This window comes from Mus caroli, unplaced genomic scaffold (assembly GCF_978045245.1).
Source record: "Mus caroli unplaced genomic scaffold, Mus_caroli_1 scaffold_12, whole genome shotgun sequence".
Classification (NCBI taxonomy): domain Eukaryota; kingdom Metazoa; phylum Chordata; class Mammalia; order Rodentia; family Muridae; genus Mus; species Mus caroli.
The window spans coordinates 54,229,768-54,257,739 of NW_028227267.1; the positions used below are offsets into that span (position 1 = coordinate 54,229,768).

Consider the following 27,972-nt stretch of genomic DNA (forward strand, 5'->3'; position numbering starts at 1 on the left):
CTAGGTTGTGTGTGCTCGGAGAGAGAGGCCCAAATGTTGGTTTTAGGCCAACCCATTATTCTCCTTTTCCTCTTTCCTCCTCCTCCTCCTCCTCCTCCTTCTTCTTCTTTCTTCTTCTTCTTTCTTCTTCTTCTTCTTTCTTCTTCTTCTTCTTCTTCTTCTTCTTCTTCTTCTTCTTCTTCTTCTTCTTCTTCTTCTTCTTCTTCTTCTTCTTCTTTCTTCTTCTTCTTTCTTCTTCTTCTTCTCTCCTTAATGTTTCAAGAAACATCCCATCTCTATAGAAGAGTCTCCCAGGTTGTCATTGATCTAGTACTGTCTATATTGGTTACTCAGCTTTGCACAGGTCAACAGATTAGTGTAAGGAGTGCTCTGACCTCAAGGCAGTTGGAGGCACTTGCTTGGCACCAGCTGAGGACTTGACCTGCTGGAGCACCGAACTGTAGATTTCACTGTGGACAAGGTGGTACCAGGAATGATAACGATTCCAGTCTGGATGGGGTGGGGTCTGGTTACCCTGTTACCAGGTCTCCCTGACCTTACCACACTGGTGTTTTCTGGGTGTGGGAGAAGGACCATGACTCACACATTTTGGTGTTCTGCTTGCCCTTGAGTTATGGGGGTGACCTCATAAAAATCTGGACTGTTTTTTTTTCCTACTCTAAAGGAACTTCAGGGATATGGATAATGGTTTGAGGTGACAAAATATTTCCACCTGGGGTCACTGGGTCCTGCTTCTTGCTGGGACACCTCCCCAGACCCATTTCAGTTTTTTTTTAAATGATACTCCCCTGGCTTGCTCATCTGTAACTGAACAAACCACTGACCTTGTGTCCACTTGTTCCTTGCACATCTGCCTCCCACTGTGTGAGCTACACTGGCACCATAGCTCTGTCCATTGTTCTTCCCATTACAGCAGCCCCTTCCCCTGTTAGCTTTGTGTCTGAAAATGTTAAATGGAATATTGCAGAAATAATTCAAAAGTTTAAACACCTTTTACTACACTATCCGATACTGGTTCTATTTTTTATTAGTTATTATTAACCCTCTAGGGGGGCTAGTTTTAAATTAAAATTTGTCATGAGTGTATATGTACAGGATAAAACTGTATAAATAGGGTTTGGGGTGCTTTGGCCTCAGGCATGCAAGGAATGTCTCTCCACAGATAGTGAAGGACTACCACTGAGCAGGAGGCAGGGCCTCCACTACATATCTCTCTCATATTTTTATATTTAATAAGCAGCATGATGGTTGGTTAATATAGTCCCTCAGTAATAGGTCACTGTCTAAAAAAGTGAAAGCATATGTAGTTTAGCCATTTTATCAATAACTAGAAAAAGTGATAAAATATTAATATTTTCACCCCCATATTTTATAACAATAGTCTCAGAAGTTAAGTGTATAAAAATGGCAAGAAATTACAGATACAAACCCTCAAAAGTTAGAGCCAACTGTGCAGTGTGCATGATATCCAAGGAAACAGGCCTTACAGTCTGATTGACTTGAGGAAATCTCAATTGTCCTTTTGTACTATGGGGCTGAAGACATTGCAGTGCCCAGGACTGAAGAAGACAAGACTTCTCATGCTTACATATTCTGGCAGTTACACGCCACTTACTGAAGTCATTTCTACTATTCTTGCTATTCTTCAGACCAGCCAGTGAGGTGGTTTTTGTGAAATCATATTCTCTGTTGGATCTGACTGAGCTGTTGATGGGATATTAGTTCTCAGAGTTGCCTTGTGTGTAGAAGAGACAGATCATCGTCTGGCCTCTCAGAGGACAGGAGTGGCTTTTAGTTTTATGGTTAACCCTTTCCTCATTGACCTGGTAAATTAAATTGCACAGACCTCAGAGTGGGTGAAATGTTTCCTGTATTTCATTTTATAGTGAAAGTAGGCATGAAGTAAGTCCTTATGCTAATCTCCGGATTTGTATGACCTTGGTTAGGGTGTACTTTTGTGGGGGGTACCAAGAAGAGAGTCTTGTATAAGTGGTCCTTAATAACGATAAAGTGTTCCAATTTTGATTATTTTGAGCCATAAGGGTTAGAAATGATATGATGAAATAAAATGACTGCATCATAATTAAAGTATATCTTCTTTCCAATAAAGCTCAAGGAGATGTTGCGTCTTCAGTCTTCCCATTTGCCTTGTGAAGGAGAGAAGGCTAGTCACACTCTGACTTGTGTCTGGTGGGTGGATGGTCTGTAAAAGTTACAGGTTAGGACTTGACGTGTAAGGAGTGATTTTGCTCTGTTATCACAATCTCATGTTCTGTTAGAATAAGTTTCTGCATGTGAGCAGATTTTTTTTTGTAAGCGTAACATAAGGATCTTGTAACATTTTGTGCATCTACAAGAACGAGTGATACTATGTGTACAAGAACGAGTGATACTATGTGTACAAGAACGAGTGATACTATGTGTACAAGAACGAGTGATACTATGTGTACAAGAACGAGTGATACTATGTGTACAAGAACGAGTGATACTATGTGTACAAGAACGAGTGATACTATGTGTACAAGAACGAGTGATACTATGTGTACAAGAACGAGTGATACTATGTGTACAGGAGTGAGTGATTACCTTTCAATTAAGTCTCCTGCTAACTAAACTTTTTACTTGATTACATTAATGGAGTCAGAGTCTTCATTTGATAGCAGTCCAGTCTAATCCATGAGAGTTGGAAAATTAATTGTTTTTTGTTCATCTAAATGCTTTTTTCATTAGTCACAGAGACTTACTTTAGCACACACATAATATATATTATATATCATATGTAATGTGCATACATTAATATATTACATTACATAGATCATTACATAGCTCGTATATACATTGGTTTCACCAGACTTAACATTTAGAATATTTATATAATTATTCTAAAAATGTAAACATATATTAACATATATATTAATTATATATTACATATAAATATATATGTATATAATTTATACTGTTACCATAGCCTTTTTTTTCTCATTTTTCTACACTCTTAGAAGTAAGTAGACTTTCTCAATGACTGAAGATATTTTCAAAATAAAAGGTATAAAATATTTGCTATGCACGGACACAAGATCTACACAAAGTGTAGTACTTTAATTTATAACCAGAGTGGGATCATGGCCAAGCACAGAGATGATTAGCAGCATCTGTGTATCCTGGGGGTGATTATCTTAAAGCAACAGTAGACTCAGGGAGACTGTAGCTGCTGTTGTATGGCCATAACATTCTGGATTGATGCCCAGCTTAGGTGTTGCTATTTTTAGTAAGGTAAGAAAGGCAAAAGAAGGAAGTGAAAGGGACCATTATATTGATCTGCTTTGGGGATAGAGTATTCTGTACCTATTTTAATCGGAGCATCTTTCTTTCTTTTGTGAACCAGTATTTTTCCCTCCATAATATTAGGGTGTTTTAATTGTTTAACTCTTCTTTGAAGTTTAGACAAGAACAGAAAAAGAATCACTACCCTGCTCAAGCAGAGACATTTGAGGTGTGTGTTTGTTACTTTATAATTTTCAAATGTAGCTTGTAAGGTTATTCAGTTGAGAGCTAGATCATTTTCCACATAAGCTGGGGAAGGCTTTAATTAGCACCTCACACTATTATTTTTAGACACATAGAATTATTCTCTGAATAGAATTTAAAAAAATTATTTGTGCATATGTACATATACATGTACATGCTCACATACACACTTATGTATACAATATATAGATTGTGAATGTGTTTATTTCTCACAGGCCCAGAGAACAGTAACTACATACTCAAAGTACCCATATATAAATACTTAATTTTACATATATAAAAAATGGAAATATGTCATTTCCCTTTCAAGTATTCTCTTAGCTCATTAGGATATATGCATTGGTTTCATCAGACTTGTCCTTTAGAATGTTTATATAGTTATTCTAAGAAATTTAAACTGTGTCAGTTACTATGTAAAATATGTCCCACGATGATAATTTAGTGTCTGACTATGATAAGATAGAGTTTAGCTGGAACTTCAGTGTTTTAAGGCAGAAGTTGTGCGTGAGGTGCTCCAGGTCGGAAGCTGGGCCGTTTCCTGACTGAAGCCCCTGGGAATGCTGAGGCTCTAGGGAGACGCTCTGGGCTCTAACTCTCCTGTCTGCTGTTTATCTTACAGGCATTCTGGAATTTATCAGTATAGCAGTGGGCCTGGTCAGCATTCGCGGTGTGGACAGTGGACTCTACCTCGGCATGAACGAGAAGGGGGAGCTGTATGGATCAGTAAGTAGCCACAGCCACTTCCATAACTCCCATGCCCCGCCTTGGATTTGAGCTGCTGTTTTGCTAGGTTGAATAAGAGTCAGAAGGGAAACTGAGTCTGGAAGACCAATGAGAGTTTTAGCTTCCTGCGGCTTGCTGTTTCATTACAAAATTCTGTATCTTCACTAGATCAAATTTGCCAGGAAAATGCTTTATTTATGTGCCAGGCCATCTTCATTATCAAGTAAATAAAAATTCACAAGTGTGAAAAACCCGTCTTCTTGTATTGAATGGGAGTTATTTTTGAAATGAATTGAAATGATCCCCAAGCTTTGCCAAGCATTGTAATTAAAACTAGAAATAGGCCGTGCAGTGAGAGTCTAAACCCTTTCTCTGAACAACACAAGATTTTCATTATGCAGGAGAGATGGAGGTGGGAATTATTGTCAGAGAGTCTTGTGTGTGAATAAGGGTCCAGCAGCACTGTAATTGCTCGCCAGCATTGTGAGCTGCCGTTTCCCCATTCTCACTTTCTATCCGTACGAGCTTGGTAGGTCCTCATGGTGATAGAGGATTTGTTACAACCTGCCAGTGGTTGGGAATTGGGCCTGGTCCTGGGGAGAGGCTGTGAGTGACACCAAGTCCCTGGTTCTGCTCTGCTAAGCGGTTGTCGATTTAGTTCTGTGCATCTCCCTAGTTCTCACAACTAGGAGCGTATCACATGCATGCATGGAACACAGTAGGGACGTATCACATGCATGCATGCATGGAACACAGTAGGGGTTCAGTATTTTTGCTGAACATATGAGTGTGGTGACTGGGTCATTAGTTACTGTTCAGAACACTGCTCATCAGTAAAGTTTGAACAAAAAAAAACCTTAAGGTTTACATTATTGTGTACATTAAGGTGTACTTGTCGGTGGTCAGGTGATCATTTAATCCAAGTTACTTAAACTATAAAAACTTGGATTAGTGCTTACAAAAGTTGGAATTTAGAGGATGCTCAGACGAGGAAACGTTCTGAAGTTCTCAGCTAATAGTTTGAAAGACAGTGTGGTCCTAGACATACCTCTTTATTAGCCACACCCTAGTTTTGTTTTTAGATTTTTTTAAAGAAGCTTTTTGGTATAAATGTTTTGTCTGCATGTGTGCATGTATGCCATGTTCGTGCAGTGACTTCAGAGGCCAGAAGAGGGCATCAGATTTCCCTGGAGCTGGAGTCACAGATGGTTGTGAACCCCCTTGTGGGTTCTGAGAGCAGAACCAGCATGAGCCATCTCTCCAGCCCCCATATCCTGTTTTTTAAAATATGTACACACACACATAGTGCAAACTCTTACCCCAACATTCAAATGGCAAAATTATAACTTGAATATATTACACATTTAAAAGTTTTTAAAATTAATTTTTTAGTATAGAGAAGAATGCACCATTATTATATTTTTATACACGTGTTACACTTTGCTTGTGTCCCCCCTTCCTTACTCTTCCTTGTTTCTCCTTTTCCTTCCCATTTCCTCTCTTTCCTCATGGAGTTCTTCTGCTTTCATGTCATGCACATGCATGTGTAAAATAAATACTGCTGCATGCGATATTTTCTGTGTCTCTATCCTTTTAGACTTCTTCCATTTCTCTCTCTCTCTCTCTCTCTCTCTCTCACACACACACACATATGCACATGCACAAAATATACACATACATACTCTATGTCCTGTGACCTTTGTCTAAGTTTGGCTTATTTAGTTTAACATGATTTCCAAGCCCATCTATGTTCCTATAAATTTGTTTAGCTATAAATTCTTCTTTATGGCTAAATAAAACTCCACTGGGAACTTGTGCCACGTTTGCTTTGTCCATGCACGTGTTGATGAAGCTGGTTCCATGTTTCAGATGCTGAGAACGCACACTGTTTTCAGTGTCATAGAATGTAATTTTTCTACTTTGGAAGAATTTTCCACTATAGGTTACTTGGTTTAGATATTTGAATACTTTTTAGAAGTGCTTCTTGAAAAAGAGGATAAATGTTTGTTGGGTATAGAATTTAATTTAGCTTTATAAATCCAGGTCTTGGCATATGTAAAACTACTTATTTTCTAAGTGAGTTTGCTGGTACTTTTTAAGCTCAAAGATAGATAGATAAGAGGTAGATATTAAGTATTTTAAAACAAACATTTACAGAACAGTGTTGTCTATTTGACATGGTCTTATCTTTTTCCATTTTGGATATGTAAGTGGATTTAATTAATTCAGTCCCAGTTGAATACAATACAAGGCATTTTTTTTTTTGTAGGTAGAACAGAAATACTGCCCTTTAGTGAATTGAATGGACAATAGGATTTTTATTTTTTATTGTTATTTATCTTTTAGAGACATGGTCTCATTCTGTAGCTCATGGTAGCCTTGGACTCATGACAATCCTTCTACATCATCTTCCCTAGCACTGAGATTATAGGCATGTAGTACAACCCCTGGCAGGGACCGTGTTATCACAACGGTCCCCAAGCTTTCCTGAGTATACATTCCTACCTGAAAAAGGTGGTTTTTCTAACGACTATCATATCAGGATATGAATGTTAAGTTGTCTTAGGTTATATGTAGAAAATATAGTTCATATATATGCTAACTTAAAATATGCGTAAGAGTCCGTGTTTCCGCAGATGTAGTGACTGCATGAACTCATGCCTAGGCTGTTTCATTTGTTCCCTGCTCTAAGGGTTGCCTTGTATGCCCCTCTGGAATGTTCTCCCAAGCTGACCAACGACTAGACTGTCAGATGTTGTGGCCAGCATGGTTCACACTCTGAGGTTTGCTGGCTGACAAGGAAAGCATACCTAACTCCATGTCCAGCAGTGTCATCTGCAGGATTTTGCTCTGGCTTGAGTTTTTCTCCCAAGTGGATGCTTTCATTGGCTCCTGGCACTTTGGGAAGTGGAGCCTAAACTGTTTCAGCTGTCAGTCCCAGCTGTGTCCTCTAGGGCTTTTGAGCACAAACAGCATGGGATAAGAAGCAGATTTGTAGGATTTGAGGTAGCACATACCTATAATCCTGACACTGAGAAGGATGAGGCAGGAGGATTGCTGCAAGCTGGAGGTCAATCTGGGCCACATAGACAGGTCATGTTGCTTGAGTTGTGAGCTCTCAGATGTTCCTGCCAGATACCTTGGGTCCAGCATCATGGACTGTAACTCTTCAGAGCCATACGCCTAATTAAATACTTTCTTTTATTTAAAACAAACAAACAAACAAATTCCCCAAACATATAACCAAAAACCAAACCAAATCAAACCAATCCCAAGCACTAGCTGGGTGTGATGGCACAGGCCTTTAATTCGAGCACTAGGGTTATAAGTTTGAGACAACCTGGTCTACTCTTCCAGGCTAGCCAGTGCTACACAGTGAGACCCTGTGCCAAAAACAACAACAAGAACCCCAACCCAAAACTAAACAAATAAAATAGTAGACTCTGCCCACCTTCCCCATGGCCACAGTCAGTTGACAGTCCCAGTTATAAACTCTAGTGAGGGAGAGCTAGGGACGTGTAGCATCTGTTTCCTGGATCAAGTGTCTTTGGGATGGAGATCCCTGTTAGGACAGAGTGCTATCAGACGCACACGTGTACGTTGTGATCTCTCTGTGGAAGCATGGTTTCAGATGTTCTCCTGCCCCAGAGCCTCCAAGCACCAATGCCTTCTCCACAGTGATGTCAGAAATGCCTTCTGCACCTTCATCCTAGGGTCACTTAACTGAGTTCTCTTCAGCACTTGCCTGGAAGGAAGCACATGCTGCCCACCCTGTCTGTGCAGCAGCCAGCGCTTCTCACGGAGCTTGTTGCCTGGGTCTGCATCGTTGGTGTTATGTTTTGTATTTGTTTCTGCATGTCATTCGAATCTATTCGCTGTTCCCCAAATGTCATGAAGTCTGACTTGTGCATACGGGCAAGGTAGTGCCTGTCTGGAATACCTTTGTCTTGCCTTCTCTATTTGATGAAATAGCACTCTTTAATTAAGGTCCAGTGGAAGTATTACTTGTTCTGCAGAGCCTCCCTCAATCCCAGCTGGGGTTCTGCTTATTCTGGTTAGCATGTTTTATTTGTCCTGGGAGCTGCTTTTTACAACTCCATTGTTATGCAGGCAACAGTGTAATTTGTAGGACAGTTCAGCGAGTTTCCCACAGTGGATCCAAAGGGCGTGGCCACCCCGCAGTTTACTTCCTAATGTTACCTAATGTGTAGCAGTGACCCTTGAGGTGGGAGGAGCTCAGTAAAAGCTTCTCTGGGTGAAATGAATAGCATGGTAGTTGATTTCCATCTCTTCTACAAGCTGTGCAGATCAAGACCTGGATGCATCTCCGCCTGTATGGTGTGAGTGTACTCAGGATTCTAGTTGTAGGAGGAACCTCTCCTCTCCCTCATTCCCATGCCTAATTGGGCCTTGCCCAGGTTGTCCCTGGGGTGTAGAGCCCAAAGGGGATGCAGCTGTGGCTGGAGCAGAGATAGCGGCAGAGGCAGGGCCAAGCTCCCATTCTGCCTCTGCTCCTGCAGGCACCTGCTCTCGTTTGCCTCTTCTAAGATGAAGCACAGGAGGCTGATACCTCGGCTGAGGTCTGCACTCTAGATGGACCTCCAGAACCCAGAGGCTGTATTTCCCAGGCCTTCTCTGATATCTTGCCTCTGATCTCTTTCCCCTACCTGACACAAAATGGTGGTGCAAGATCTTTTCGCCTCCACTGGGCAGAGCTGGGAGGAAAGCTCCCGGGGCAGCAGGCTCTCCCCTTTGCTGTGTACCTCATGTGGGAGATTTGGAGAGTAGGGTGGAGAACTCTGCTCCCTTTGGGCCCTTTCATGGTTTCCATTAGGTTTTGTGGTTATTCTGACCCCTGTGGCCATGGGAAGTGACCAAAATAGCTTATTCAGAGTGCCATGAGATGACAGGAAGAAGAGAAACAGGTGATGATGTTGTTACTAAGCACCCTTACCTGTGTGAGGTGACACACAGGCCAGTTACTAAAATGAAGATTTGTTAGAAAGCTTCAGAAAGATGGGTATCATCCTGAAAGAAAGTAAATAGTTTTGGGGAAACAGGAGTCACTTTTGTTAAACAGATTACTGTGACATGTAGTGATGTATTTTTGTAGTTGGGAGTTAGCTGTGTGTTCTCTCTCTCTCTCTCTCTCTCTCTCTCTCTCTCTCCCTTCCCCCCTCTAGTTTTGAGTACATCCTAGGGCTAGATTAAAGGAGACAGAAGTGAATGGGTGAGGCTTCTTAGACAAATAGAGAAGATGCTATTGTGACAACATAGAAGCCAGAAAAACTGTGTTGCTAATGAGTCACACGTAAATTAAAAGGAGAATTTGAATAATTCTTACTCTGGATATGGTCTGGATATTGTACTCAAGTCCCAATTTATGTGTGCCCTTTTCATTCATGTCTTTCATAGACATCCATATCAACTTGGTGTCTGACCCTCTGATACAGTGCACGACTATGGGGCAGCTCTCAAAACTCTGGCAGGAGAAACATCTTTGTGAATAGTTGGGTGTGATGTAAGATTTGCTGTAACTGAAGAATGCTTAAATGTCTTGGAGCCACAGAGGAGTGTTTAAAGAAGTACTTGGGAAATGTGTATTGTAGCATTTAAAGTGGATTTTGAGGGATAGCTAGAAGTCTCAACAAAGCGTGGAAAGACAGGTTAGGGCGTATAACACTTAAGCTTTCTAAAGATCCGAAAATCCTGTCTGGTTGAAATTTAGAGAGAACATTAGATTACATGCATGTGCATGCATGTGTCTCCACATGACTCGACAACTAGGGGTGCTAGTTTGCATTTGTCACCTTTATTCATTTCAAAGAGACTAGAGCTATGGCGCAGATTGTTACTGTTAGAGGTTTAATCTAAGTTATCCGATTATTATCAAGGCGCTTTAAAACATCAAGAATAACTGATTATAACAAGCAACTATTAAAAAGAATGCTTTGAAAAAAAAAGAGTCTGCTTCAAGAAGGCTGGTGGCATTTGATCCTCCTGTTTAGAAAAAGGCAGCACTCACTAAATTAACCTGGAGTGTGTCGAGTGCAGCCGTGAGCCAGGGGACAGCACCAGACTGAGAAATGCTGGCAATTCTGGCTTATATCTGGCCTCACATTTCATTCTTATTGGTCTTTTCCTAGATAAAGATTTTGAAGCCAGAGTCTCTCTATAAGTACTCTGTTTCCCAGAGGCTCAGCCACACACAGTGTGTGCAGTTGGCATGTGGTGAATGTTCACTGACCCAATTTCTCAGCCTGCTTCAGCCTCATACACAGAAGCCCAGTGTGCTGGGGCGTCAGGCTGTGGGGCTGTGAGCTTATAATATCCAGTCTTTCCATGGCTGCCATCTCGTTCAAGTACCAAATAAAAACAATACAGAACCTACATGATTGGCTCTGAGGCCCAGAGCTCAGCAGGTGCCGGAAGGTCTTGAGGCCTCCTTCAGCATCCTCACTCAGGTGCTTGGTCAGACAGATGTTGGTTGTATTTCCAGGGATACAGTTGGACCCGATTCTTTGAATCTATATAATCTATAGCCAAGGCACAATGGGTTCCAATTGTAGTTCCAATGAACATAAATGTCCTTTTAATTGAATACAGTCGTGGGACAGAGGGCTTGTTGATTCTGAGTGGAGACATATGGGCCAGATGATTTTTGCATGATGTCTCCATGTTGTAGGGTCAGTGTAGGTAACCCCACAGCCACATTTTTTTCCCCAGAACTGAGGAACAGATCAATCGCTTTAAAAAGGAACAACAAGAAGAAAACATAAAACCCACGAAGCCCATTGTTATGTGTCGGGGATTTGTTTCCAGGGCATCCACAGAGAGTGCTGTCTGTAGATGCTTAGTTCTGCTTATGTAACGTAGTGTGGTGCCTGCAGCGAACCTGTGCACACGCTCCTGTAGGCTTTCAGTCATTTTCAGATAGCTTATTTTACATGATACAATGTATACAACTACAATTGTCCATAATATTTAGTACAGCACAAAATTCTATGGAGATGATATTTGTATTGTGGTTAGTGAAGAATGACAAGAAAAAAATGTTTGTACAGATACAGGCTTAACAAAATCGATCTGTGGTTACTTGATCATAGGTGTGGACTCAGGAGTACTGAGGAATGACTCTATCTCAGATCCTGAGAAACCCATCTTGACTTTATTTTTACTATGTGCACATACAACTATGAAACTAGGGTATGATTCCCTTACACTTACACTTCTTTGACAGTGGAAATCCAAGGCATCTTTATGTTAATACAGATCTATAAGAACAATAGGCCACAAATTGATGTGGTGGTGTAGTGTCTGGATGATGTCACTTCAGTGATGTCTTCTCACTATGATGATGTAGGTCCTTGTCAGCCCTGGTTCAGCTTTGCTTACGGTCAGCTGGCCTGCTCGTTCACTTGAGGTTATGGAGATGGAGTTGTCTTGATCCTCCCCATTTGAGTTATTGTGAGACCCAGTGACCTTCTCTAGTGTTCACTTGTTAGAATCTATATAGTGGACCAAGGACTAAGTAGGTCTTTCTCTTTTCCTATTTATCCTGTCATGGAAAGCAGCACCATTTAGTACCGAAGGTCATTTTGGACTCAAATACGTTTTCTATCCCTTTCATGGGGGATTGGTTACGGGATCCTCCTTGGATGCCAGAATCTTTGGATGTTCAGGCCTTTTATATAAAATGGCATAGTGTTTGCACAGGAACCTACATACATTTTCACTTTAAGCCATTTCTAGGTGATCTGTAATAAATACTACAATGTAAATACTATGGGAATAGTTGTACTATTATTGTTTTAGGGAAATGTCTGTACATGGTTAGTACACAGAAGTTTTTTTTCCCTGCATGTTTTTGTTCTGTGGTTGGTTGAACATACAGAAGCAGGACCCACCGGCATGGAAGGAGGACTGTCTGTGTCCGTGAGTGCTGTGAGGTTAGCTCAGGATCCTGAGATGTTTGTTCCCTTTATCTTTTGCTCCTTCATTTTCACTGAATTCCTTCTAGAGCTTGCTTCTTGAGGTCTTCCCGTTCCTATGTGGCTGCAGATATGAAAGGCTGGCCAGAGGAAAGGGGCGTGGCATGCTGGACTGTCTCTCTACCTTGACCCTTGCTCTACGGGGCAGCTTGTGAACAAGCAGGACAGCATTGTGCATTCGTGGAGCAGTATAGCTTAGCAAATGGCAGGGTGCCACTCATTGAATTTACCAATTCGTTTTTCTGGTGGCTCACTTCAAATTCCTTTGATGGGAGATGTTTAGACATGTTCCATTCAGAACCTTGAAAAGATACAGTTCACAGGAAGGAAATGGAGAGGAGCATTTGTTGAATGGTCAACAAATATCAGACATGCTCTGGGAATGGGTGGTTTTTCAGCCAATGGTTTGAGTAGTAAAGCCTTATCTTACGGTTCATAAACACGTGGGCAGTTTTCAGGAAATTTAGTAATAATTCTGATTAAGGGCATTTCTTTGGAGGATCATCTTAGTTCTCAGTGTTCTTATGTCAAAGACGAGGAGTGAGATTTTAATGAATTGCTAACTTAAGACCACACAAGATAGCAAGTGACAGGTAGAGTAAGTCAGGGAATCTCATTTCACATATATATATGTGTTAGGAGTTCATGGGGATGTATCTCAGTTGGTATGATTATTGCTAGATATATATAATAAAGGCTAGATAAGTACAAGGTTCAACCCTAGCACTCTAAAAAGGAGGTGTGGTAGTACCTGCCTGTAATCCCAGCATGTAGAAGGAGGCTAAACAGAGTTAAAGGTTGGCTTGGGTTAAATGATACACCCTGTTAAAAATATGGCCATTTGTGTGTGTGTGTGTGTGTGTGTGTGTGTGTGTGTGTGAGAATAAATACTATTGTATTTAGAGTTAGCCACATGGCAGAGACTGTAGTAGCTCTTCCACAGATGGGATTTTGAAGGAATGTTTTTCTACTATCTGTCCTGACTCATGTGTTTCTTTTGTGGCAAGACTCCTGGTCTTTAGGTACTAAGAAATCATCTTTGGCTCTTGTGTACCGGGGTTTAGTTCTAGTTAGATTGACACCATTGAGCAGGGTAGAGTAGCCACTTTGACTGAGGCTCACTCAGGACATGTTGGGTTGCGGCTGAGTTGGTGCACCTGACCTGGAGGTTTCTCATGTGTTGTGAGGATTTCAGTTTGTTTGTTAATTCCTGTCTGTGGTACTGGAGGTGGAATGCAGGCTTCGCCCATACTAGGCACATGCTCTGCCACCAAGTCACATCCCAGAGGGGAGAGATTTAATCTCAAGTTGCTTCTGAAAGGCTGGATCCAGGGGATATAGTAGGGAAAGGTTTGTCTTCCTCAGGTCAGGAGCCCTCCCAGGGACAGGAGCCCTTCCCTACCTGCCCTGCCTCCTGCCTCCTGCCTCCACCTACCTTCTATTTCACTGCTGTTTCCTGTTCTATATCGATCCTGTCCTCAAAGTTCCTCTGCTCCATTTCCTGTCAGATGCTGGTTAGGGAAGGCTCGAGAGAATGGTTTTGGGAAGTAGTTTTGATAAACCTGTCACTGCCTAAACCCAAGATCTGGGAAGTCAATTGCTTGGTTAATTTAGTATCCCAAGTTACTCCTGATATTTAAAACAAAGGCTTGAATGTAGTTGGCACCTAATAAGTATTATGTGAATGTATTTCCAGTGAGATTCCAAATCTGTTTCCCTTTTTCTTTTTGTTTATAGCAGTTTTATTTGTAATTTTCTATACTTAGGAACAACTAAGATATACTTTAGCAGATAAATATATAAATAAGCTTTGGTATGACCTAAGAATACTCCGGTACATCTAGATAATGCAATATTATTCAGTAATGAAAACAGATAAGCTTTTAAACTGTGAAAAGATATGCAGGAAACGTAGAGTGAATACATTCTTTCTCTTTCCTGTCCCTTCCCTCTCCCTACCTGTCTGCACTTCCTCCCTTTCTTCCTAGAATTTAATTTCTCAGTAACCATTCGGAACTAAAAGAGTTGATGTTTTGGAGTTCCTGACTATTTATTTGAATGCAAGAATTTCTTTCTGGGTAGAGAGTGCTAGGGAACTTTATAGTGGTTGCATTTGTAAGTGAGTTTTGATTAAAAGAATGCATTTGACGACAACCCCTAGGATTCAAAATGAACTGGTTTCTGAGTAGCTTCTGTACACAGTTGAAACACACAGTAGGTCTACATGCTGGCTGTTTCATTCCTGTGCTTTGCTGTCTAACTCCTGTTTCCCCCCAGTCTTGGTGTATACAGGGGAAGTGCAGTTTGTGTGTGAGTTGGGGTGCATGGCCGGATGGCAGTGGTAGAGACACAAGCCTGTGTCCATGTTCTCTTGCTCCTCCCACCCCGTGTTCCTTCTAAATCCAGACACTGCTTGTCAGTGCCATCTCAGTACTACTCCTCGTCAGAAACAAACTACCTTCAGGTGGAGCCTGCTGATATCGCTCTGGAATCACAGAACATCCTTCTTCGTTTTAGATGCAATGGGATAGCGTGGTTCCAAATAAGGGCTCAGTCTTACTCTCTTGCACAGTGAATACATTCTTAATCATCAGTACCCATTTCTCACCGTGTTTGCACAGTGTGTGTTCATCTGTTCCTTCTCCTATTCACGGACTCACTAACTCACTCGCTCACTCGCTCTTTTGCCCGCTCTTCCATTCACACACTTCTGTTTCCTCACACACCTTCACTCTTATGCGAAGCTCGGCCACACTCATCTGGATCCACTTTCTCACTTCTGGTTACTTCTGGTTTTCTTTCAAATCTCAGTGAACATTGATCACCCATCACAGCTGATTTGAGCCAGGCACTTCAGTGGAATTTGCATAATTGCTAAATTTTGCTTATAACCCTCAAATCTACATTTGTCTCATTTTCATGCTTATTTACAGATCTGTGCTGAGAAGAGGGGAAAGCAGTGGCTCTTCTCCACACTTATTCCCAGCTGAGGTCAAAGGTCAAGCCTGGCTTTCTTGTCTGGGCCTCTCCCCAGGGCATCTGTTTAGTGTTGTGAATTTTTTATTCTGTGCCATTTGTTGATAATTTTGCCCCATAAAATGTCCTTAGCAAGTGCTGAGGGGCTGCCTAGGGCTAATAAAAGCCCCAACGGGTGTGTATGATATGTTCTGTGAAGCAAACTTGTTTTTAGAGAGGCTTTCTTGATGTTTGATTTTGGTGACGTTGCTGTGGGTCAGATGGTCATGAATCTGCAATGTATATTAAGTAAGTGCCTTTAAACAGAAGCACACATAGAATGTATTGACAGATTAACCAAAATGCTGTTGCTGGAAGCTTGTGGGAACCTCACCCTGTGTTTTCCCCAGAAGCACCAGTTCAAGGCTCCAGTAGACCTTACTGATGTTAACTCCCATGGGTAGTGAGCATTGGACAGATGTACAATTGTGGCCATGTTTGCACTTCATTGTGTGGGTCATAGGAAGAACCTATAGCTTTGTTCAGGAATCAGACATGGAAAGCAAGAATTACATGGGTGGAGAGATGGCTCAGCTGGTAAAGGCACTTGCTGCCAAGCCTTGCAGGCTGAATTTGATCTCTGGAACCCCATGGTAGAAGGAGAGAACCGATTCCCATGAGTTGTTCTCTGACTGCCACATCTTTGCGGTGGCACATGTGTGCCCTCAGGCTCACAAAATAACTAAACAAAACTGCAATAAAAACAAAAAGAATCATGATTCGGTATAATAAATGTTCTCATACAATTAAAAAGCAAAGCTCTGGGGATTTTGCAGGAGGAGCTTGAGGCAGAGGAGTGTGAGGAGACAGGCAGGTGTTCCTGGCAGAGAGGAGTGTGAGGAGACAGGCAGGTGTTCCTGGCAGAGAGGACTGTGAGGAGACAGGCAGGTGTTCCTGGCAGAGAGAGGCTGCGGGCGCTTGGAATCACTGGCTGCTGGCTGTGCTCTTTCTGCTTACCTCAGCTGATGCCAGAGGCTTCCATGTTGACACTTGGAGGGTCTTCCTGTCAGCATCATAGCTACTTGAAGGAGGTTACCTCTCTATTTCCTTGGGGTCCATCTAGGAGATGCCTTAAAGCCTCAGGAAAAACTGGCTCCACTAGAGTCAAGTCAGAGCCATTGCCCTGGGGTGGCCTCTGAAGTGCAGGGCCATGTGTCCATGCTGTGCCTCTTTTGTCAGCTTGTTGGCCTGGTGTGCCTCAGAGGCACTGAGACACTAACTGAGAAAAAAGACTTGCCTTCTCCACACCCCTGCTGCAGAGGACTTCCCCAGCTTCACAAGGCTATGGCTTTAAGTGGGAGGGACACACTCAGAGCTGTCATCTTTTTTCTTTCTATAAATGCTTAAAATCCAGACAGCAGTTGACTTTCTCTTAATCTGTTTTCTAAAAATTACTCATTAAAATATCCATTGACGTTTGTGTCTCCTTTAGAAGAAGTCCTGGAAACCCAATTCAAAGAACAGACTGGCCAAGGTCACTGGAAGGCTGTCTCTTTCCTGGTGGTGCATAATGTGATTGGCTCACACAGTGGCTGTAGCCTGCTTGGCTGCCTTGTGGCACTGGCCACCGGAAGGAAGCTCCCTTTCTTTCCATTCTCTCCTTCTTGTCTCCCACTCTCTTCCTTGCTTCCTGTGCCCTCAGTTCTTTCATTTTCTACACAAGTTACAGTGTTTCAGATCCTGTTCCCACTATTGTATCCTTTCCCCACACAAGTTACAATGTTTCAGGTACTGTGTTCTGGTTATGTTAAGTTGCGTTGTACCCCCTTTTTCTTTCTACCTTTCAAACTGGTTTCCGTTTGCTGGGCTTTATGGGAGGTTCTGGTCTGTGCTTTCATTATGAGCATTTAGAACATGGACAGTAAGCATGGAGGAGTGGAAGCCTTAGGCTTGGAGTCTTAGTCCTGCTGTTCACCAGTTTTGCAAATATAGGTCGTGTTCTGTCATTCATTCATTCATTCATTCACATACTCTGATAGTTTCATGCAAACATATAACATATTTGATCATACTTACCCCAGCATCCTCTCTCGATCCCCTTTCACTCTGCTAAACCCTTTCTTCTTCCTAACAAGTCTCCTCCTTACTCCCGTATTTAATGTGGCCCCTGAATTTAATAGGGTTATCTGTATGGGCATGAATGGGAGGTTATTTACTGGAGCATAGCCTCTTCCTAGTGGCTACATCACTGGGAAAAATGACTCCCACTGCCCTAGCAACCATCAACTGTTGGTCAGTGTTCTTAACTTCCTGAGCTGAGGCTAGAGCAAGGGCTGATGACAGTCACTATAGCGCAATGCTATGCCCATGGGAGGAGACAGTGCCTGTGATGTGACCAGCTTAGCACTGGCTATGCTACTGCTCAGCTTACCCTTGTTCCCTAGTGTTCCTCAAGAACCCATGTGACAGAGCTGTGTCTGTGCCCTCTGTGGCATCTTACTGCATGAGAGACATGATACCTTGTGTTCTCGCAAGTTGAGTTCTAAGGTTAAGACTCATGACTTAGTAAAATTATACTTAATATGAGCCATAACACCAATGTTTAAAGATCTTTAAAAAAAAGCAATGTTTAAAGAGTAATGTTAAATAGTTTATTAATGTGTGTGTATATGTACACACACAAACACATATACCAGGGTTTGGCATCTGGTGTCTTCTTTTATTTCCATCTTAGTTTTTTAGACAGGATTTCTCATTGAGTTTGGATCTCACTGATATGGCAAGCCTCAGGGCTTTCCAGGGCGTGGCTTACAGGCATGTGTCATGCCTGGCTCTTCCTTGGGTCCTGGGGAGTCACTCAGGCCCTCATGCTTGCATGGCTAGTACGCTTATCAACTGAATCATTTCCCCTGCCAATAGTTTATTCTCAGATGTAGGTAGTATTATTTTACTTACTTAAATGAATTTCTTTCATTAGGTATTTCATTTACTTTGTTATTTTCTTTGCCATGGTTATTAGTATTTACACATTGGTGAATTCACTGGGTTCTCACAGTACCCAGAATAATTACCAAAATCAAATACTTTCTAACATTTATTTTAAAATGATTTATTTATTTCCTTGAGACTGGTTGGCTTCAAATGCATGACAATCTTCTTGACTCTCAAGTGCTGGAATGGTAGGTATGAACTACCTTGCTCAGCACAGCACATTTAAAAAAAGCCCCTATGGAATCTTAGCAGTGGGAGTCGGGGTATCTCTGACTCTTTTGTCTGCTCTTGGGACCCTTTTCTTCCTATTGGGTTGCCCCGCCCATCCTTGATATGAGAGTTTGTGCCTAGTCTTACTGCATCTTGTTATGCCATGTTCAATTGATTTCCCTGGAGACATGCTCTTTACTGAATGGGTAAGGAAGAGGAGTGGATCTGGGGGTAGGGGAGGTGGTGGTGAACTTGGAAAGATGGAGAGAGGGGAAACTGCAATTGGAATGTATTGTACGAGAGAGGAAGAAACAAAGAGGAGGAAGAGGAGAAGGAGGAGGAGAAAGAAGAAGAAAATAGGCTGAGCAAGCCACGAGGAACAAGCCAGTGAGCAGCATTCCTTTATGGCCTCTGCACCAGTTCCTGTCTCTGGGTTCCAGTCCTGCCTGACTCCAGTGCTGAACTGTAATATGAAAGTGTAAGAGAATAACTTCCTCACCCCCACAGTATGTGTTTGGGGTCTTAGAATAACAGGGTGACTAGTTAGTCATGGTAGTCCCAGTTAGATCTGGAAGTAAGTTCATTTATACAGTAGAAGGCAGAGGGGTCCCACGAGAATTTGACACAGTCCTGCAAGTGTGGAGAAAAGGACGGTCATTTAAATGCCACAAAATGAGGCTGGGTAGAAGGAGTTGGTTCTAGAGGAGTCTGGACTAAGTGTCTGTGGAAACCAGGAGTTGGGCATCCCAGGAGCTGGAAGAGTACCAGGGACAGACTCCCTTCCCTTCCAGTCTGAAGAGGACTGTTTGTGGGTATGGGTGGGATGGGGTGCCAGACGCAGCCAAGCTCCAGTTAGAGGTGTTTCAAAAATCCAGGAGTCCCATGGAGCTACCACAGAATGGCCAGGGTCCCTAGCATCATCAGCTCTCATTGGTGGTGTCCTTTCTTTGCCTTGTACCCACACCACATGTCTACATATTGCTAACCATTTACACTCTCCTGGGTTTAAGTTCTCTTAGGCAAGTGTTCACTGGTCAGGGAAACAGCTCCACTAGGACCTCTGTTCCTTGAAGCCAGTGTAGGGAAGAAGACAGACAATGGAAGGGGAGTCTGAGGGATGTGGAGAACCCCAGAACAAAGTGGCTGCCCCTTCTCTGCCTTTGGCTCATCTCTGGAAGTATCAGCCCTGTCCTCCAGATAGCTTGCAGCCTGCACTTCTGGGCTGCTGCCCCTCCCCTCAAACAGGCACCGAGGCAGCCACCACATTCTATTTGGTTTCTTTGTCTATTTTCCAGCCCCTTGGAAGTTTCTCTTCGTTTCCTATTCAATATGTCCCTGCAGTTATCACGAATAGCATTCTGATGTTCCTAAGACTCAATCATAGTCTTGGGTCTCTCAGGGCTGGGTGCAGTGCAGTGGGTATGGAACTTAACATCTACCATTCTGAGAAGCACTGGCTTCTATCCCTAATACTGGGATTGCGGGTCCTGATAGAAAAAGGACTTTTGAAATCTCTTTGTACAATGTCCCTGTTTTACAGAGAAATAAATCATAGCCTTGTTGGTCAGCTTCAGGAGTGTATGTTTCTGGGAAGCACATGCCTCTCCTGGGGAAATTCTGTGTATTTTTTAGGTCTTCAGAATTTATCTTTGGGCTTACATTGTCATTGGCTCCACTGATCTTCCAAGCCATTTTCTTTATTTCTGCTAACCGTATGCTGGATTCAAATTGCTTTGTTTATCTTGGAAAGCCTCATCATTTTTCACGTTTGGACTCCACCTCCCAGCAAACTATCTGATGATTATCACAGACACTAAGTAGTCGGTGGACTCCTCTGTGTTTGTCTGGTGTCCTCCTTGACTCCCTCTTTCCCTTACTTACCTCTCAGCTGCTTAGCTTTGTTTTTCTTCATTGTCCTTCATTGGCCCTCCAAGGGCATCTTGTCTTCAGTTCCCACCAAAGAACATTTCATTGATGTATTTATAGCGTTTACGCATCTTTTGTGTGTGTTTTAAATGGTCATTGGACGATACATTGGACAATACATTGGATTGACTCATACCAGGTGTAGTCCTCAGTGAAAAATGTGTCCTATGATTTATTTTCCAACTTAGACCTTAAAGGAAATTCGATCAACTTTTTCTATGGGTGTGTTTGTAGGAGAATTGGATTCACATCAGCTGTGCGTTAGCACTTGCCCAAATGCCACTGAAAGCAAAAAGCAAACTTTGTAAATTCGTATTCTGTTCTGTGCGGAGCAAGGATTTCTCTGTGGGAATACCTCTTTGAAAATATGCAGGAAGTTTATGAGTTGTGTGATTGGCTAAAACAAAGATTTACTTCTGTAAGCAGCTCCTGAGGAAGGCCCCCCAAACACTCTTGCTCGTCCTACTTGGCAGAGCAGATCTGTCCTTGGCAGCTTAGTTATTACCACATGGCGAGCAAGCGCGACACATGGAAGATGTGTGTATGTGTGTGTGTTTGTGTGTGTATGCACATTCAGTCTCTCTGCATACATGTTTCTGTGTGTGCTTGTATCCAGATTCAGACGAGGTCCTTGATCACTTCCTAAATCCTGAAGTAACTTGATTCTGAGGAGGTGATTTTTGTCTTAGTTTCTTAAAATTACACTTTTAATTTTTTTCATAAAATATATTTTGATGATATTCTTTCCCTTCCCCCAGATCCTTCAGACATCCTTACCTCTTTCTCTCTTAACTCCTCCTAGAAAAACAAAGGAAGCAAAGCAAAACAAAACTCTACAAGATAAAACAAACCCACCAAACCATAGCAAAGGAAAAAGAGAATAAAGCCCTCAAAAATCATGGAGTCTGTCTTGTGTTGAAAAACTACTCATGGACATGGAGCCTGTCCTGGGGTGTGGGGCCTGCCCTGGGGTGTGGTTTCTATACCCAGTGTCAACTCCATTGGAGGAAAGGGTTGCCCTCTTCCAGCAGGTACCAATGGCAGAGAGTTTCTTGGTGAGGGTGGGACTTTGTGCCTGATTCTCTGGAAAGTTTTAATCTGGAAAGGACAAACTTTTGTTTCCTTTTTCTGTCTTTTTTCTTTTAGGTATGGGAAGAATGCAGAGGTTATAGTCATTATTAATTCCATATATATTTTATAGAATTAAAATACATGAAGACATTTAAAGTTATATTTAAATTTATTACTTAATTAAACATTAACTAATTAAATGTGTTGAGATGAGAATCTCACTGTATTATCTAAGCAGACCTAGAATCACTGGGCATAAGCTATACCTTCACCTTGGTTTCTCAAGTAACTGTCATAGATGTAAAACCACCAGATAAAAATTTATTCTGGGCTTAAATTTATATGTTAATCAATACATAAGAATATAAAAAGTGCACATATTTAGAGGGTATGTGAATACATTGTATACTAATTTATTTCATTTTCATGTTATTGATGTTAAACCCAGGGCTTTGTGCATGCTAATAAGTAGGCATCCCCCAGTCTGGTGTGTGCTATTTAAATCAGGTTAAACACATTTATCTCAAACATGTACCATTTCTTCTGGTGAAGTACCAAGATCTTTCCCTTTTGCTTTTTGAAGTATACAGTGTACTCTTATTACCTCCTGACCGCCCTCGTGCAGCTTTCCTCTTGCATATCTGTGACTTTTACTGATTGGTCAGCCATCTCCTCACTCCTCTCCTTCCCCATATATTCCTGATATATTTTGATAAGGCAAAAAGAAAACTTGCCTGTTCATATTGACCTGGATGCAACCAACTCCATTGTTCCCATAATTCCAGAGGTAATGAAGATGGTCAAGACTATGAAATGCAGGCAGATCTATGCAGAATGGTGGGGAATTTACTGAGGTTTTGAGAAACAGGATTTAAGGTGAGGTATGTCATGGGCACATGGGGGTTGGATCTGAATCAGAGCATCTGACAATATCAGAGAAGGTGCCCTCCCACTCCGTTTCTATCTAGTTGGGGACTTCTCCCAGGAGAGAGCAGTTAAAAGACCTGGCTTCTTATTAATGGTCCTTTAGTCATTATATTTAATCGCCCTGGTCCTGGCAACAGCTCCCATTAAGGCTTTACTGCTGTATTATTAATGAGAAAGAGTCATTGTGGTTAAGGGAGGTTTAAATACCTCGACTGTAACAAACATTAGATATGAGAATGAATGACTACAGCAGAGTCATTAGCTCCGGAAACGTTCAGGAGCTTTGCAATTAAGTCATTGTCATGCAGTCTCCCTGCTCCAGCCTAGCAGCCGGCTGTTTAAGTGACCCAGAAGTGGAATGGAGTAATTTACATAGTGTGGTTAAGGCCCTGCCATACATTCATGTGGAAATCATGTTTTAAAATAGCATAAGTCTCTATATTTGCAACAAGAAACATTGTTCTGTTTTAAATGTTGTAATATCTTTAATTTCTTTTTCTTTTTTTCTTTTTTAAAAGGGGCATAGACTCAAATTGAGCATAATAATGCCTGTGTGAGTTACCTATTTCCACGCTGTCTTAACATTTTAAGTTAGTGTCTAGATGAGTCTGTGTCCTAAAGTGTGCTTGGGCGTCCTCTGGGCTGTACTGAAATTTCACGATATTATCTCATACTCTGCTTTTGACAGGAATGGTAAAGGTTTTGAAGTTTTAATTTCAGTTTTCCCCATTGCTCAGAATTTGATGACATGAAATGAAAAGAGGTTTCCATAGCTGCTAACATTCACCAGATTTTGTTCCAAAGCATGGACTTTAGTAGACTTTTGAATTAAATCCACATTCTCCACCCAAGTCTAGTGATAAAATCCAATAGTTCAAAGATAGGTATGCCATAAACAGCTATAGTTAAATAATCTAAAAAAAATTTAAAACATGGAAATACAATAAAACAAGAATTGATCACTTTATAGTGGAATACTCTATAAACTGTCTGCATTGGAAACATGTGGTGAGTTCTAAAACATCTGTGTTCTATAATTCTAAAAAGTGTACAGTTTGAAGGCTCGCACTCCCCTTCTGCACACATGTAAAATGACAGGTTAAGACATTTTCCCCTAGTTTTCCAATTTGCATTTATCTATTTTTAATTAAAGATACTTTTTTTGGAATAAAAATACATAACTTAAAACATTTGTCTCAGCTAAGTAGTTATAAAGACATGACCTGTCAATCTTGTCAGTCTGCCTAAACCAGAGATCGCACATCGGCCTGATCCCCAGGGGAAGGGAGAGATCATCTGAGATATGTACGTGGTGTAGGGAAGCTGTTTGATTTTTCAATGAAAGTCTTAATTTTGATTGAAGGCTGCTTCTCAGAGTGCTATGGCAGGTGCACGGTTGGTTTAACAGTTCAGTGTCTGTGTGACCTCCCTCACTTACCTGAAGTTGCTGAATCCTCTGCTGTATGACCACTGGGCTGGCCACCAGGAAAATGTCTGAGGGGTTAGGCTGTTTTAAAAGTTGAACAAACACCGTGTTATCTGGGTTTCCCAGGAAGTCTTATGTAATATGAACAGTGCTAAATGCCTGGGAGAGAGAAAGCCATACAATTGAACTGTGCAAATGTTAGTTCCACTTCTTTGCTTTCTATACTTTTTTAAGGAATTTTTCATAGTTTTAAAATGTGTGATGAGAATCTTCTGGCCATGTAGAAATTTGTTCATGCTGCTCTCTGCTTCATTTTGCTCTCCTCTTCTTTCACCTGCAAAACTAACAGTGTGTGAGTTTAACATTATACATTGTGGGAGAGACAGAAGGAAACGCAGGGGACTCCATTCTTGAACACAGCTGCTGCAGCTAGCTCTTGCCTCAGGTGACAGCCCTAGTGGTTGGTGGCCCTTGGAAATGGCACCCCATGTCCCACATGAACAAAGTTCTAGGAACCCCAAGATCATCAGTGTGAGATGAGAAGCAGAAACAGTCAGGTCCCAAGGGAGGGTGGCTTCAAGTGGGGCTTCTGGAAATGTCCTGCACCCTTGCCTTCGCCATCGCAAGGCAGGAGGCCATGGTCCTGATGACGATGCATCAGCTCACCTTCGGGCTTACTGCCTACACAGGGAACTGGAAATGACACGTGCTCCATTTAATTCCACTTGCTTCATTTCTGAGAGGTTCTGATGTTCACAGAACATCAAGGACACCATTGCTACTGAGGGCTTCCTAGAACTTAGCCCTATTCTCTGATGGTATCTTTGTTATCACACTCTCTCAGGGTCCTTACTATAGGCAGAACATTCACAATAAGTGTTGGACAAGAGTTTCTGGAGTATTTGTAGAGTTGTAGAGTTGAACATTCCTAATGAAATACCGGAAACACTCTGACATAGGAAATTTCATGAAGGATGACACCGTGTCCCCAAAATTCAGACACTAGACACATTTTGGATTTTCTGTTTAGAGTTGCCTTACCTGGCCTAACCTTTTAAAGATAAGGCTGTTGAGACTTGGGAAGGGACATAAACGGTTGTCAGAGCCTCCTCAGTGAGCAAGTGAGGGGTGAAGTTGAGGAGACTCTCCCAGAGTGTGACCCATCTCTCCCAGGCTCTCCCAGTTGATGTTCCTGTGGCCTGTCTCTGACGTAAGAAAGGCCTCCATGCAGCTGTGTCCCTACGGACAGATCGAGCAGGAACTGCTCCTAAAATATGGCTCCCAACAAGGAGAAATTATTCTGTATTTCCTAAAAAAGACTTACTTTGCAGTATTTGTTGGTCCATTTCCAGTGGAGAGATAAAACCCCTAATCTGAATCCATACTTCCCGCCCCCCGCCCCATTTTTCCTACCCCTGAAGTCTTAGCATCTAGTTCTATTTTTTATTCCATTTCATCAATGAAAAAAATTGTTTAGAACATTTCCTGAATTTCCTTTTAGCCAGGAATTAACTTGCTTGGGAGGGGATGGCTGTACAGATGGAAGTAAACTGTGAAATACCGATTGCTTGCTTGAATGCACTCCTCTGTCGTTTGTCTCAAGGACTCTGATGAAGGAACATGTGTGGGGGATAGTCAGGCTCAGGCCGGCTTCTCAGTGCAGAGGTGGCTGCACTTGTCCTGAAGCCCCTTCTAGATTTACAGGTGACAGGAGTGGAACACTGCTCTTTGCTGTGCATCCCAGGCCCCTGCAAGGCTGAGCTTCCTCAAGTTGCATCAGTAGGAGCAGCCCATGTGTGTGGGAGGTGCTATGGATGAGGCTTCCTTCCTCCCATCTGCTTTGTCCCTGTGAACCCGGTATGAACAGGCTGACCCTTTTCTTTTACTTTCCCTTGTTTCAACCTATAGAACACAATTTTGTCTGATGAAGTGATACTTGGTTAAAAATCTCCCGGTGGGTGGGGGAGGTAGGGGAGGAAGGGGAGCGGAGGGGGGTGCTTAGCAGTAGAATACTTGCCTGGAATGTACAAGGCCCGAATTTGATTCCAAACACCCCAAAACCCAAATAACCAAACCAAAATAACACCAAAAACCTTGCTGATGCTTTTCAGCCACTTGGAAGAATACTGATGAGGAAGCCGGTAAGAGCTATTGGAGGATGTCTTAGGCCTTTGGGTTAAGATAGAGACCAGGCACCAGTAAGATGGCTCAGTGGGCCACTTGCTACCAAGACTGGCCACCTGAGTTCAGTCTCCAGGCCCTTGAACACACATGGTGGAAGGTGAGAATGCAGGTTGTTTTCTTATCTATACACATGGACCACAGTGTGAGCTCCCTGCCCCCAAGAAATGTAAATGAAGAACCACAAAGAGAGGAGGCACAGCAGGCCTTGTGTGGAACTGTTGGCTAATTCTGTAAAGTTCTGTCCTTTTCCATTCTGCCCTCATGGCTTTCTACCAATGGGAGAAGAAGATGGGTCTCTCCATTTGGTTTTTACCAAACTTAGTCTATTAAGTCATATGCTTAATATATGGATATAAAAGGGCATCAGTATTTTGGTGATATGTAAAGTGTGCTGTGTGCCCTCAAGTTCTGAATGACAGGGACAGAAGACTATTAAATGACCCTATCTGTTTTCGATGACGGTTGTCCCTCAGAATCTGTAGGGAATTAGTTCTAGGATACCCTTGACATACCCAAATATGCTCATGCTCAGGTCTCCTACATAAAACGCCATCGCATTGCACACACACTACACATTCCTTCCTGCAGGTCATCTTTGCATAATGCTCTAGGAGCATCTATAGTAACACGTTTGGTCCTCATGTAAATGATACTCCAAATAACTTCAGTCTGCCATTAGTTGGATGTGTGTCCACAGAGCCTGTGGGTCTGATTTGTTTATTTATTTATTTATTTTTACTTGTTCAAGGTGTCAAGTGGACAAGAGCGGAGCCATAATTTTAAAAGTCACCTTTGCCTGTTTGTAATGCTGGAAACAAAAACCACACCTCTAGAGCTCAAGCTTTGTTCCTGCTCATCTTGTGCCTCTGCTCAGCATTGACCTTGGCCTCCTGTCTGGCCTTGTTTGTGTTTCAGAGCTGGTTCTGAAGACATCCTTGTGATGACAGTTTTGACCAAGAGGATATTCACAGGGTACTTTGAGGGCATGAGGCGATTGTAGCTACACACTTTCATGAATGCTTCATCTTTGGCCTCTTGGTGATTTTCTTCTTGCCTATATTTGTCAATTTGGTGAGCGTGACAGTCAGGTCCAGCTACCAGAGCATGGCTATCAGGAGAGTCTGAGGTGTCACCATCATTGTTCGCCACAGTAGTGTTGCGTCTGGAGCAGAGTCTAGCCAGCATCATGTTCCCTGATTTCATGAACTTTCCCATCTGGACAGCAACCAGCATGTGCCCAGCAGAAAGGATTCAAGAGCTCTCTTAGTGTTTCGTTTTAAAATAGCTAGCTAGAAAGATATTGATTTTAAAGGTTTCAACTGAGCAGTAATAAAACCAGAGGTAGAAAGTTGTCTTTCTTCCCTTCACCCGGAGTAGCCTCAGTCGCACACCTCTGCCCAGAGTGTATTTGTGGAGTGGCATGTACTGGGTATGTCATTTCTCGCCGTGGCTGTGTGATCTCCATACTGTGAGGGTGGAAGGGACTGCACTTTTCATGGAGCTCAGGGAGAGGAAGGGAGGACATTTAAGAAGACAGAGATTTTCTTGCAGTGGGAATGTATAATTGAGACTCATTTTCCCCTTGCCATCTCTGAAATAAGGGGGTGCTTCTATTTAATTCAGGAATCAGTCAGTGGGCTAGAAGATTTGTTTTTATTTTACTGTGTTTGGAAATATTCCCTCAGTCAAGACAGAAAGCATTATGGCTCTCTCTTCTGACTCACAGGATGTACGTGTGCAGATCCAACTCTCTGTGGATTGCAAACCCTCAACACACACATTTACTGTTGTCATTATTCCCTAAACCAGGGCTTTAAACCTTCCCCACTCATGAATGCTTGTGTGTGTGTGTGTGCACACGCGCGTGCATGCGCACACACATTACGTACACAAATCAAACACTTGCTAATAATACATCACAAAGAAAATTTAAAATAGTTCTCTTGCCTTTATGTAAAGATGAAATCAGTTTGCATGCTAGTGAAGTGGGTATGCTCATTTACATTGACACTGACTTAAACCTTGGTGGAATATTTGATG

General features: G+C 42.2%; 1 protein-coding gene across 8 annotated transcripts in view; it reads left to right on the forward strand.

The window, feature by feature from the left end:
• Fgf9 (fibroblast growth factor 9) overlaps window positions 1-27,972 on the forward strand; it is a 58,739-nt gene that overhangs the window by 25,554 nt on the left and 5,213 nt on the right. For 7 of the 8 annotated variants that reach the window (XM_085828690.1, XM_085828688.1, XM_021182064.3 and 4 more), the window contains exon 2: window positions 4,148-4,251. In XM_085828690.1, coding sequence (XP_085684816.1) covers window positions 4,148-4,251 — 104 coding nt within the window. Of the gene's footprint in view, window positions 1-3,187; window positions 3,494-4,147; window positions 4,252-27,972 lie in introns of those variants that run through there. The other variant, XM_085828693.1, reaches the window with a different exon arrangement.